Source organism: Carettochelys insculpta, chromosome 9 (genome assembly GCF_033958435.1).
Source record: "Carettochelys insculpta isolate YL-2023 chromosome 9, ASM3395843v1, whole genome shotgun sequence".
NCBI lineage: Eukaryota > Metazoa > Chordata > Testudines > Carettochelyidae > Carettochelys > Carettochelys insculpta.
The window spans coordinates 33,363,892-33,377,618 of NC_134145.1; the positions used below are offsets into that span (position 1 = coordinate 33,363,892).

Consider the following 13,727-nt stretch of genomic DNA (forward strand, 5'->3'; position numbering starts at 1 on the left):
ACACACAAAGTAATTTCCTGAAAGATCCTCTGTGGCAAGCAATAGGGATGTAGTATGTATAAGGACAAATTTTGGCTTTTAAGCGTCCTCTGTGCAGCTTGTACTATACAGAGATCTTAAGGGGCCTGCTTGACTTGGTTCACTTCCAGTCATGGTTAGGCACAGATTGGGGCATGCTTTCAATCCTATGATTCCAAAAGCAATTTCTGCAGCCTTGCATGCTGCAACTGTGGGCTGTAGGGGAACATAGTGGCGTTCAGGGCTGTGGGATTGGTGGTCACCACGTGCCTCCCCTCACTGTTTTGCTGGGGCATTGAGAGTGTCCCTTTCCCTAGAAGTCTGGGGAAATGAAGGGAGTCAGGGCAAGCATGGTAGTGCGGCTTATGCTGTCTTATCTGTGTGGCTCTCTTGGTCACTGTGTGCTTCTCCTCCCACCCTTGACTGGGACAGTGAAAGTCTCCCTTCCCCCAGGAAAGGGGGCAGGCATGGCAGTACAGCTTGTGCTAATGAGGCTGTATGTGTGACTCTCACAGTCACTGCATGATCCCTCTCTCTTGGCTGGGACTGTGAAAGTTTCCATTCCCCCATGAGCCTGGGGAAGGAAGGGGAGAGGAATAGTCCAAGCTTGTGCTAGCTTAATGATCCTTCCCATGCTTCCTGCAGGTTGCAATGAAAGATGTTAGCCTGCTTAGAATGACAAACATTGATAAGGAGTGGATGCGGGCTGAATGTGGGCAGAAGGCTGGTCAGTATGCTGCGCTGGTTTGTGAGGCAATGACGCCAGATTACTTACTGCTGGCTTGGTATGGAAAGATGTCCTATTGTGGAGGATGGAACAAGACAGGTCTCCCCAGAAACCTTATGAGAAGGATTAAAGAGTAACTGTCCAAGGGCTTTATGAAGGTATGCAAGGAAGATTGGTGCTCCATCCCCAGATACATTAACAGGTTGTTCCAGGAGGTACAGGAATCTCATTGGAGGTATCCACAGGAGGCATCCACAGGCTAGGTCCCCCCCTCCCCACACACACACTAGAATCCCATGCAGCTGATCATAGAAGTAGCGTTTTTGCGGCTAGCACGCAGAACATCTGTTTGCTTCCTTTGTCTTCTGGTACCTCTGCCTGAGTTCCTTTATTTTCATGCATCACTGGTGGACATCCTTGGTGTATCCTTTTTCCACCATGTCCTGTTTGATCTTGGCATAGATGTCCGTGTTTCTTTTGCTTCTTTGTAGTTCTGCCAGCATACCTTCATCCCCTCTCCCCGCCCCGCCCCCGCAGCAGTAAGGTCCTGGATCTCCTGTATGCTCCATGCTGGAGCTCATCTGTGACCCTGGGAATTCATGGCCAGTCAAATGTGTTGCTGTGGTGTGCTGCCTGCTTTGCTCACCATGCTGGTCGAACAGGAAATGAAATTCAAACTTTCCCTGGGCTATTTCTTAAACACCCAGAAGCAGTGGAGCTGAAAGTGGTGGCCAGAGTCGTCACATTGGGACACCTCCAGGAAGCCAAGAATGACAAATTTCACAATGCTCCTGCTGCATTAGCCTAAAGGTGACCATGCAATTTGATTTTGGCATTATTCCTCATGAAAAGCAGGAGTACGGAAGTCAGCCTTGGGAGCCCTTAAAGTCAATGGAATGGAGTGTGTAATGTAGACTGATTGCTTAAAAAATTGACCTAAGTCAGCTAAGTTAGACCTGCCCTCCTAGAGCAGACCAAGCGTCCCTCAGTGTCGGTGTGATGTAATATAAATCGCATGGCATAGCACCAGAATGTAATCAAACAGCCAGCAAATTATGGAGGAAAACCTTTATGTCTGGAGTTGGTAAATATCTTCTCCCATTAATAACAGGTATGGCAAACCAAAGATTCAGTCTATTAAGAGGATGTTAATGATATTATAAAAACACTTCATACAAATGTAGTGCCCAAAGGGATTTTGATAAGTCATCTAGTGTAGTCCCTTGTGCTGAGATAGGACTAAGTATTATATAGACCAGGAGTCAGCAATCTCCCAGCACATGTGCCACTCTCGCCACGCGAGCTGATTTAGAGTGGCACCCAACAGGAGTTCCAGCTCCACTTTTCATCCGCTATATGGCATGGGAAAGGGTGGGAGCATGGGGTCGGAGCTCTGTCACAGTGCATGGCCGGAGTTGCAGTGCAGGGACAGAGCCCCTGCAGCAGGGCCAGGGCAGGAGCATGGTGTCCCTCCTGCGTTGTGGGGCCGGAGCCCTGGCACAGGACCAGAGGATGGGGACCCCACCATGGTGTGGGGCCAGAGTGTGGGACTGCAGCACATGGCTTGGGAGCCCCAGCTGTGGGGCTGTGACCAGAGCCCCGCTCCCTCCTGAACCTTTAGCACATGGCTAGAGGCCCCCCGCCCCGAACCCCATCTGCAGCGTGGGGCCAGAGCCCCTCCTTTCTTCCCCAGAGCCTGGCTTTTGGGAGGGCCAGGGCCAGACCCCTCTCCTCCCCAGCCTTCTCTGCAGTGCTGGGGCTGGAACCTTGCCATGGAGTCCCCTGCCGTGGCATGGGGTTGGGCCCGGAGACCCCCTCCCTGGAGCCTCTTCAGCTGGGTGGGGGGGCTGTAGCCTCCACCGCACTGTACGTAGGACTGTTAGTGACTTTAAAAGTATCGCCGTCACTTGGTCATTATTCCTGTGTAGCAAGTGGGTATATACTTTGGAAGCCTAGCTCAAAAGATCAAATTTCAGCACTCTGCTTCAGTAATGTTGCTGACCCCTGATATAGACCATCCCTGACACATATTTGTCTAAACCTGTGGTGTCCAACACACTAGCCACACATAGCTATGCTGCTGGTTGAATGTGGTTATTTGGCCTGAACAATCAAAACTCAAAAATTTTTGCATTCAAAAATTTTTTAAAAATCAAAAACCAAAAATTTTCAGAGAATAAAAAAAAGTGTAAAGATCTTTCTAAACCCACTACAGTGGCTACTGCTGCAGGGAACTAGACACATTAGTCTGAAATGTAAATGTAAATAATGTAAATGTAAATAATTTTGTGAGAGTCTCCGAACATACCTATTTTTGTCCTTTAAAGCCAAGAGCACACTTCAAGTTTAGGATTAATCTACAGAAATCATCACATTTCGTAGAAATTCAATCAGCTGGATACGTAACAATTTTTTCCCCTACTAAATATATGAAATCAGGCAAAAACTTTTTGATTCAGTACTAGTCCTGCTTCAGAATTACACTTTCTAATAATGAACCGATCCATGGATGCAACTCTAGAAAAATGAAGTAATATTGTTCAGTTTCAGCACAAAGCAGAAATAATCAATATTGTTAGGAAGGGCAAAAAAGTACTATAATATAACTACTAAAATTCAATGTCTCTTGAAGTGTTAAACTTGTTAGACTTTTTTTAAATTTTCAAAAACAGGAATAAAATGTAAACTGCAAGCTGTGGCTTATGGTGATACATAATGATTTCTGGCCTAAGCAGCATATTTAAGCTCTTTTGCTAACCAGCAGAAATCTCCATGTAGAGATGGGTCAAATCATTGTCTTTTCTTCCCATTAAGTAATGGGCCTACCATGTCCCTGGACTTCACCCTGCTTCTAATAAATTTATAAAATGTTTTCTTGTTATCTTTTATGTCACTAAATAGTTTAATTTTATTTTTCAATACTCGTTTCAGTATTCCTTTTTCAGTTTCAGGTCATTGAAGATTTTCTGGCTAAGCTGGGGTACCTCTTACTATACTTTTTATCTTTCCTGTGCAATGAGATATTTTCCTCTGTGCCCTTCCTAATGATTCTCGAAAAATAAAAGTGCCAACTTTCCTGAACTCTTTTTCCCTTCGATTTGTTTCCCACAAAATCTTACGTAGTAGTTCTCTGAGCGCACAGCCACACTACCATGGAAGATCAACTTGCTCAGCTAAGGAACATGGTTTTGTTTCACGCGCATGCGAAATGGTGCTTTTTGGGGTCAAAGTTGACCTCAGAACTCCTCGCAAGCAGCGAGGATTAAGGAAAGTCGATGAGAGACATGCTCCTGTTGACCTTCTTCTGTGTAGGCAGCCATAGCAATCAACTGCTGATAAGAATAACAAGAAGTGTTGTGGCACCTTATAGACTAACAGATACTAACAGTCCTGTTTGATTACTGGCCATTTCCACCTTGCTGAATAGACCTTGTCAGCTCTGGCCCTCCCTCTTACTAGGACCCCATTCTTTACATACCCCTCTGAAACCTCCCCCACCACCTCATGCATCTGATGAAGCAGGTCTTTCCCCACGAAAACTTATGCTCCAAAATATGTTAGTTTATATGGTGCCACAAGACTTCTTGTTATTCTCGAAGCTACAGACTAACACGGCTACCTCTCTGATAACTGCCGATAAGCTGATTTTAGGTATGCAATTGGGATAGCTAAAATTGCGTATCAGTAGTCAACTGCTCTAGTATAGATGTGTCCTGAATTTGCTAAAATCTGACTTCCTCAAGTCCATTGTCTTTATTCTGATGTTTTCCCTCCTATAATTTCTTAGAATCATGAACTCTTGTCATTTGTATCACTTTCACCCAAGCTGCCTTCCCTGCCTGCTGCCATGGGACGCTGGACTGAGGCTGCTTTGGCCGGGCCTCAGGTCATTTGGCCAGCTTGGGCTGGCCCTAGGCTCCTCTCACAGCATGGCGGCAAGGGGAAAGCTCAGGATTTGGGCCTGCCTGGAGCTCCTCTGGCTGCATGGGGTCTCAGGGCTTCAGCTACGGTTGAGAGGTTCTCATGTAGAAGGAATGGGGCTGCAGAGTTAGCCTTCCAAAGTATGTATCCACCTGCTACATAGAAATAATGATCAAGGAAGTTGTATTCACTCATCTCAGTAACTTTATCCAAACTAAACTAGTTATGAATTTGTTTTAGGCCAATGTGTGAAAGGGTAATTAGTTTGCTTCCTTGGTAACAAACCTTACAAAAGATCTTGGATCTTTACTTTTTGATTTTGCATAGCTCTCATTAACATTGGTAGGCTCGCCAAGTATGTTTATCCCCAGAATATTTGCAGCCAAGATACAGTTTTGCAAAGTGTTTGCACGCTTCTGCCCCCATCCACTGCTGTCTTGACTTGGAAGGGAAAGAAACTTTTGGGGTGGCACAGAACTCCTTTTATTCCCTTCCCTCCCCAGTGCTCAGCAATGTCCAATTTCATCCATCCCAGTCTAATCTCCGTATAGGCCTCACAGGAACACTTAGCAATTATATTGGAAATCAGATCTTATTATTTTCCCTCTCTATATCCATGGGTGCACAAGCATATGGTTGTCTTCCCCTCCGTAGGCCTCAGATCAATGCCACAGTTGCCACTCTTTTTATTAGCCAATCTTTGTAGCTCCTTCACATTGCTCCTTCCATGAACATTGGACAGGAAAGCAGCCAAAAGGGGAAGCAGTAACAGGTAAAGAGAAAGACGCAGGTCAGGTGCTGCTTCCTGCAACTGCAAATTGACACCATCCCCATTCCAATGTCCACCCTCCTTTCCTGTGCATGGCCAGGGAAGTATATAGATTACTCACTTTTCTCCACTCATCACCATTCCTCTCCTGAGCAGAGGGAAACAAAACTCACTGGAGGCTCAGCCAATGAAGCTATGTCTTCACTATCGGGGCTATAGGGTGGTAGCTATGCTGGCATAATCTTACAACAATGGATGGGTTTTTTGGTCACTGTAGGAACTCCACCTTCCCCAGTGACAGTAGATAGATCTACAGAAGCATTCTTCCATTGATCTAGCTGTATCTACTGCAGCGGTTTGTTTGGCTTATCTGTGGTGCTCTGAGGTGTGCATTTTTCATAACCCTCAGTGCTACAAGTAGGCTGAACTAAATTGTAAGTGTTGACTGAAGAGAATGACACTGCTTATATTTACTTATTAGTTGAAAGGGATGCAGAGAATGGCTGAGAACACAGTTTCTTTCATATCAGCCACAGCTCTTCATGTCAATGGATAAATGCATTTACTGAAAGCTTCTATGAAAATAATCAGCAGCAGAATAGCTAACAGTGTTTACTTTCAAACGATTATTATGGATCAGAGTTAGCACCTAATTCAGATGGGTAGGAGTGTCACACTTGCAAGCTTGTTGTTTCACTCTTTCTGCAGGCTGAAGAAGAAATCACGGCATCATTTGGCATTCAGAAGATTATCTTCATAGCTAGGAGCTCTAGCAACTTTTTTTAAAATGAAGAAGTGTTATTAGGAGAATGTAACATACAATTGTAGTGAATTAAATTCCCCACAAGTCCCACTGCACCAGCACGATCAGAACAAAAGAATTAGATCGGTTGTGGAACCCATTGATTTCTTCCCTGTGTGGGTGTGGAGCTGTCTGTAAGGATACCAGTTGTGATGCTGGGATAATGCTGATTATGAATACCAGTTCAATAGGAACTGGACTGAAACCATCACTTTATTTCTCATCAGGCATTGAACAGCCTGTGGAGTCTAATGACTTTCATTTTCACTAATCATAGTTGATTGGACCTTGTGACCTAGATGTTAAAAGCTTCATGTCTCATTACCATCTAGTCATCCATCGGCTGTAACTGGTTCTTCAGAGTTTAATTTTACTACAAAGTTATTTCCAAAGGGATGTTATTTGAAATCCTCTAGACCCCTCGATTAAGCAATATTAAGGAGAGAATAGCAATAATTTCATAAACTACACTTAAAGATAACCCCTTTCTGAAATAGACTTTAGCCTGTAGTTGCTTGACTTCTAGTATATTCTGTTTAGGAGATATGCACTGACAGGCTGTCAAAGTGAACTTTTGAACTTGAGCTCTGGCTGCTTTGTGTAAAAAGCTATTGTATCTTCTTTCGAAACAGGGTTTTTTATCTCTTGGTTTGGTTGGGAAATATTTCAGCATTTTGTATATCAGGAAAATTGCGGTGGAGATCTTTTCATAAGGTATTGCTCTTCACAGCACAATCTTACTTTTCTGGATGGCACATCTGCACAACAATCCTTGTTTAAAAAAAAAACTATTTTCTATTGATGCCTTGAAGCACAATACAGTAAACTCTTTCATGTCCAGCATTCTATCATTCGGAACTCTCAAATAACCGGCATTTTAACCGAAAGTAAATTTTAGTTACATTTTCCATACGTACAGTATAGTAAAAGTAAATACAATAAATACAGCAAATACAATATGTTTACGGTATACAATACCACTATTGTTGGTGAAGAAAGTACTCTGCATACATTTTTGTTTGTTTCTTTATATATAATCTTGTTTTTCTTCAACGTTGTGCATTGCTAGGTATACCTCTCTGTTATCCAGTATATTTGAATATCCGGCAATCTCCCAGTCCCAAGGCTGCTAGATGTGAAAGAGTTTACTGTACTACATACTGTATTTCTCATACAAAAGAAATCACACACCATGGTTCACAGACATCATTATCTTATTGAGCAATATTCCAGTTTCTTGACTTCAAAAGTGTCAATGACTAGTCAAATCTCCAAAATATCCATTGTCTTTAGTGGGATCAACATAATATACTGATTAAATAAATGAAGAAAGATTATTTTTAAATTATTATTAAATTATGTATATGCATAAATTACAATTAAGAAACCCCAAAGAGTTTTCATAATCAAGACTACAAATGTTAAGACTAGTTAGTTACTAATAATAATAAGGAAAATTTCCATTAGTGAGAAAGCATATTTTATAAGTGATGAAGAGATTCTGCAAGATTTCTTGAAGATTGAGAGGCAAAGAGTTCAGTGTTGCACTATATTAAAGGCAACTTACATATAAGTCCATTCCTAATAGATCTTTCCTCACAAAACTAGGTGACTGGGCAACAAAATGGCAGATGAATTTTAATGTTGATAAATGCAAAGTTGTGCCTATTGGAAAACATAATCCCAAATATATGCACACGATCACAGGGACTATATAGCTATTACTACTCAAAAAAGAAATCTTGGGATTCACTGTAGATAGTTCTCTGAAAACATCTATTCAATGTACATCACCAGTCAAAACTCAGATAGAATGTTAGGAATGATTAAAAAGGGGATAGAGAATAAGAGAATATATTACTGCTGCTATATAAATCCATGGTATGCCCAGATCTTGAATAGTGCATATAGGTGTGGTCTCCTTATCTCAAAAAAAGGTATCTTGGCATTGGAAAAAAGTTCAGGAAAAGGCAATAGAAATGATTTGGGGTTTGGAATGGCTGTCTTAGGAGAAGAGATTAAAATGATTGGGACTTTTCAGCTTGTAAAAATGGGTAGGGGGGATATGATAGAGATCTATAGAATCATGACTGGTGCTGAGAAATTAAAAAAGGAAAAGTTATTTACTTTTTCAATAATTCGAACTAGGGTTCACCAAAAAATTAATAGGTAGCAGGTTTAAAACAAACAGAAAGGAAGTATTTGTTCATGCAACGCACAGTCAACCTGTCAAATTGTTTACCAGAGGATGTTGTGAAGATTAGAACTTTAAAAGGGTTCAAAAAAGAGCTAGATAAATTCATGGAGGTTAGGTCCATCAATGGCTATTAACCATGCGGGGTAATGGTGTCCCTAGCCTCTGTTTGTCAAAAGCTGGAAATGTGTGATGGGGAGGGATCACTTGTTTATCTGTTCTGCTCCCGGTGTCCCTCCACAACTTTGTGGAGGGCACAGCAGGTGGCAATGACTGCAGGGGTGTTCGGAAGGCTGACATCCAGCCCAGTGAGGAGGCAGCGAAACCTCCCCTTCAGACTCCCGAATGCCCACTCAACTGTGCCCCTGACATGGTTGAGGTGACCGTTAAAGATGCCCTGGGCTGGTGTGGTGTGTCCGGTATAGGACCGAACGAGCCATGGGTGCAGTGGGTTCGTGGCGTCAGCCACAATGCAGGGGGGGCGTCATGATGTCCCTGAGTGGGAGCTCCCACAGGGGGACATATGTGCCCTCCTGCATCCGGCGTCCCAGCCATGAATTCCAGAACACTCGGGTGTCGTGGGCCCTGCCGGGCCATCCCACACACACATCCAGGAAATGGCCCCTTGCATCCACCAGGGCTTGGAGTACCACTGAGTGGTACCCCTTCCTGTTTATGTAGGTGCCCCCGCTGTGGTCCAGAGCCTGGATTGCAACATGTGTCCCGTCCAGGGCTCCAAAACAGTTGGGAAAGCCCAGGTCCGTGAACCCAGCAAGTGCAGTGTCCAGGTCCCCCAGGGTCACAACATGTTGCAGGAGCACTGTGTTGATGGCTTGGACAACCTGTAGGAGGAAGGCGGGGACATCCATGCCCCCCACCGGAGCCCCCTGCCCCCCAACTGGAGCCCCTGCCTAGTCACCCCCTCCCCAGGGTGGGTCCATGGTGAGGGCTGGCCATACCTCCTTCAGCACTGCTCCAACGGTGGCCTTGCCTATGCCAAATTGGTGGCCGATGGATCTGTGGCTGTCGGGGGTGGCCAGCCGCCATAGTGCGATGGCCACCCTCTTCTGCACTGGGAGTGCTAGATGCATATGGGTGTCCCAGTGCTGGAGGACTGGGGCGAGCCAATGGCAGAGGTCCTCAAATGTCTGCTGGGTCATCCTGAAATTCCTCAGCCAACTTTTTTCATCCCAGTCCTCCAGCACCAGCCGGTCCCACCATTCGGTGCTGGTGGCATAGGCCCACCGGCTCCAGCTCAGGGGGAACTGGGGAGGGGCAGCGTGAGGGTGGTAAGGGCCTCAAGGCTGGGTCCCAAGAGAGCGAGCCGCCTGCACTGCTGGTGCTGTATGGCGAGCAGCACGGTCAGCAGGCTGAGCAGGATTGTGAGGGCATCGTCCTCATTGAGTGGGGGAGCTGGCATGGTCTCCAGCTGTTCCCCTGTGTACGTGCTGCTGCTGTCTTCAGGCTGTCAGCCTTGAGCATGTGCAGGCAGTGGCTGCTGGGAGGGGCCCTTTAAGGGGTTGTCTGGCTGGGAGCCCGGAAGGGCTCATTGGCCATGCGACCCCACGCCTTCATCATGTCCTGTCTCCTTACTTTGAAGCAGGGAGTATTTGTGCGTGGACATTTAACTTCGAAGTAGGGGAAAGCCTGCTTTGAAGTAAGGGAGTGTGCATTTTGTGTGTGGACGCACTTCTTCAAAGTTATTTTGTAGTGCAGACACAGCCTCTATGTGGACCACCAATGTATATATAGGTTCACAATTGCTTTTCTATTAAGATTTTGATGGGGTTTCTTATAACCGGAGGCAACAGCCTCCATTTCCCCCATCACTCTCTCTTAAACCAAACTGGTTGGCACCATGATTTTGTTGTCTTCTCTGATCTAGGATGTGCACGTCCGCAAGCAACTCCTAAGCTTGCACCCTATGCTAGTTGCTCATAAAAGCTTATCTGTATTAAACTATTTCCAAAACAGTATTGTTAGTTTTGAAGAGTCCCACTACATCAGTATTAACTGATCTAATGTCAGTGTATCGTGGTAGCTGTTTTGAGCAATTAAAGTTAATCTGCATTGCAATATGCCACTAAGATTTATAAAACAGTTGAAATGTAAGCATGGATGGGTTGTTCAGCATCTATCTGAAAATGGATGATCTGAAATAAAGTCTGATGGGAGTAATAAGGCTTACAGTCAAGCAATTACCTCACATCTGTCTACCATATGTCACAACTTAGCCTTGTAACTTAGTTTTATTAATAGCAATAAAAATTCATGTTAACTACACTTTAAATGTTCAAGGATATTTATTTATAAAATATTTTAATATAAAGTCAGTTGTATAAAGAAACAATTTTATTTTTAATTTAAGCAAGTTTAAGTGGGTCATTTAAATGTTATGAAACCCTTAACCATTTAATATTTTGAAATATTTTTCAATGTATTAAAGTGTTTCAAAATCTTTTCCCCCTTATGCCTCTCAGAAATTCTCCAATGTCCTGAGTTTTGATGTAGAGGATTTAATTAGCTTTTACCCAGTGCTGTGTAAATTTTGCATAATATTCTTCTCTCAGTGCATAATGTATTTAACTCACAGTACTTCAAAAAGCAACTGTAGCCCTTTGTACTGTCAGTTCTGCTGTCTTTTGAACAATTTTCTACATTCTGTAGGTCTATTTGGATCTGACTGGCTACGTTTAGCATTACAGAGATCAATATTCAATAGTGTTTCTCCATAAATATTTTACTTATAGCTGTTGTGTACATTTGATTTTCAATAAATATAGGAGAATGACTAGCTGGTCATCTAACACTGTGTTTGTGGGGGAAAAAAGGGATTAAATGGTAGTTCACTGGCATCCTTTCAAAAGGCAATTTGGGCAACCAAATATGCAGTTGCTTGGAACACAGTCTAATCATGGTGCAAAGTCTATATTTCAATTTAGCATATTAACAACTGATGTCATAGATAGGAACATGACACAGCATTCGTCAATAGGGGAAAATTCATCAGCATCTAAGATTCAGATTCTCTTTTATTGATGTCACTGAGCTCCAAATTAGTAGATCATGAGGAACACTATTCAAGTGCAAGAAAGAAAATATCCTTGCCGACCTTTTCCAGAATCACCGGTACAGGCAGACATTAAAACAGAGCAGTTTGCGACACAGCATTGGAAACTGGAAGAGGGAATACGGCACAAAACATTCACAGACACATCTAGAGAGCCAGATTCTCTGCAGTCCCAAGCAGCTGTTCAAGAACCCATGGATTGTGTGAGTGCAAGGACTGATCAGTCAGACGTCCTTTTTCCTGGGAGCACTCCCAGGCTGGGTTCCAGGGAGAAGGTTCTCCATCTTTGTGTCCTGTATACACTTCCATACTGGGGAGTCCTCTACCAAACAGATCTTCAGGGTTTACTTCTGTATTGCACCAGAAGACTAGTACAAACATAACTTAATGGCCCTGAGGCTCTGACTCCTCTTCTTATGCACCCGAAGATAATTTTACAGTTTGTAACAGAGCACATAAAACAAAGGCCACTTAGAATTTTTTTTGCAAATACCGGCTGCAGATTCAATAACCAACTCTGTAAATCTGAAAACCTGACAATGTTAACTTTTTTTTTTTTAAATAACAAATGAGGCCTAAATGTGCAGACTTGCAATGGTGCATCAATGAAGTTTTTGTCTGAAAAAAGCAACTGCAAGATTTGGACTATGGTAAATTCCATGTTAAAATAAAGTTTCCTTCAGAGGATGTTGCTGACATGAAACCAATTAGAAGGCCTCGTAAAATTAGCAATTTCTCTGTAATATAGTGACTAGGTTGGAACATGGAAATCATGCGACTAATCTGTGGTGTATTTTGAATTGGAAAATTAAATGTACTGATATCTGTCATGATGACTTTTAAGAAAACAATTAAACTTGTATTTTGTTTTTAAAGTTGTCTACCTCTGCAGCACCATGATGTCACCATGCCTACCCTGTTGTTATGGGGAGAAAGAGATGCATTTATGGAAGTTGAGATGGCAGAAATTACTCGGATTTATGTTAAAAATCACTTCAGATTAACTATTTTGTCTGAAGCCAGTCACTGGCTCCAGCAGGATCAACCTGACATAGTAAACAAGTTGATATGGACCTTTCTAAAAGAAGAGACAGTAAGAAAAAGAGAGTGACTTTTTCTACATTTTAAAGATCTACATAAAAGCTCTTAAATTTTAAAAACTAATTATTAGCGGGATCATATTTCCAGCTTACCATCTAATTTGGGCTCTGTTACAGCAAAGTGTTTTCAATATACTGTACGTATTGACACTGATGTTATTACTAAAAGAAGAAGATAGCGTGAGAACATATGTCAACATTGGTTTTACGTGCATTCTTGTATTTTGCACATAAAAACACCTGCCTTAAAATGTGTGTGTTTGTACAGTAAGGAAATCATGGAATGTTACTTGGTTCTGGTTTCTCACTTGCTTTACAATTGTAATACATGGTGCCTTTCACAAATTTATAAAGAATCAATGGCAGGCTGCATGTGAAAAGGAAGTCAGGTATCAGTTGGACTATCAGTTTTTCAGTCAGCCAGTTGAATTTTTTTAATGTATTGCACCATTAATAAAGTTACCAAGTATTTTCTTGTTTACAATTTATTGTATCAGTCAAAAAAACAAATTTCTGGGCAAATCTATAGTCTTCACGTGATAATCATGCATCTCTTCTTGTATTTTATGTGGTATATATTCTTCTTAATTGAAAAATAGGGATCTGTCCATACCTAGCATGCCTGGACAAGAAGAATGGAAAATGAGGAACTATATATTCATGATTTATATATAAAATCCACTGCGATCTAATAAAATGTAATTTGAATGGTGCCCTCTACCTGGCTCTGTACAAAGAAATGTTACTAAATCTGGATGCCAGTTTTGAAAAGTGATGTGTCATTATGACTGTTCAGCCTTTCTTGTGCTATCAGTGTTGAAAGTTCTAGCAAAATAAAGTCATTCAGCATTCATCTTCCCATGTTGGCAGTTATCGTTCTTGCCTCCAAGAAATGTTGCTAGGCCCCCATGCACAGGAGAGAAGAGGAACTCAATAATTGACAATCCAGAACAGAGTAGTTGTTTGTGGATGGATTTCACTAGCAATGGAACATAGGGGGCTTGAAATGGGGGAGTCCGGCTGCAGAAGGGAGGAAGTGGAGTCACTTCCCCTCCTGGTACAGCTCCTTGTTCAAGGCCTTCTTTAAAGAGTGAAGTCCTGCCACCTTCACTCATTTTAAAGAAAA

At 42.7% G+C, this 13,727-nt stretch overlaps 1 protein-coding gene across 1 annotated transcript in view; it reads left to right on the forward strand.

Annotated features, from left to right (window-relative positions):
• EPHX4 (epoxide hydrolase 4) overlaps positions 1-13,473 on the forward strand; it is a 43,462-nt gene extending 29,989 nt beyond the window's left edge. The window contains exon 7 of the mRNA XM_075003430.1: positions 12,378-13,473. Coding sequence (XP_074859531.1) covers positions 12,378-12,612 — 235 coding nt within the window. The 3' untranslated portion in view covers positions 12,613-13,473. The remainder of the gene's footprint in view (positions 1-12,377) is intronic.
• Positions 13,474-13,727: the final 254 nt, after the last annotated feature.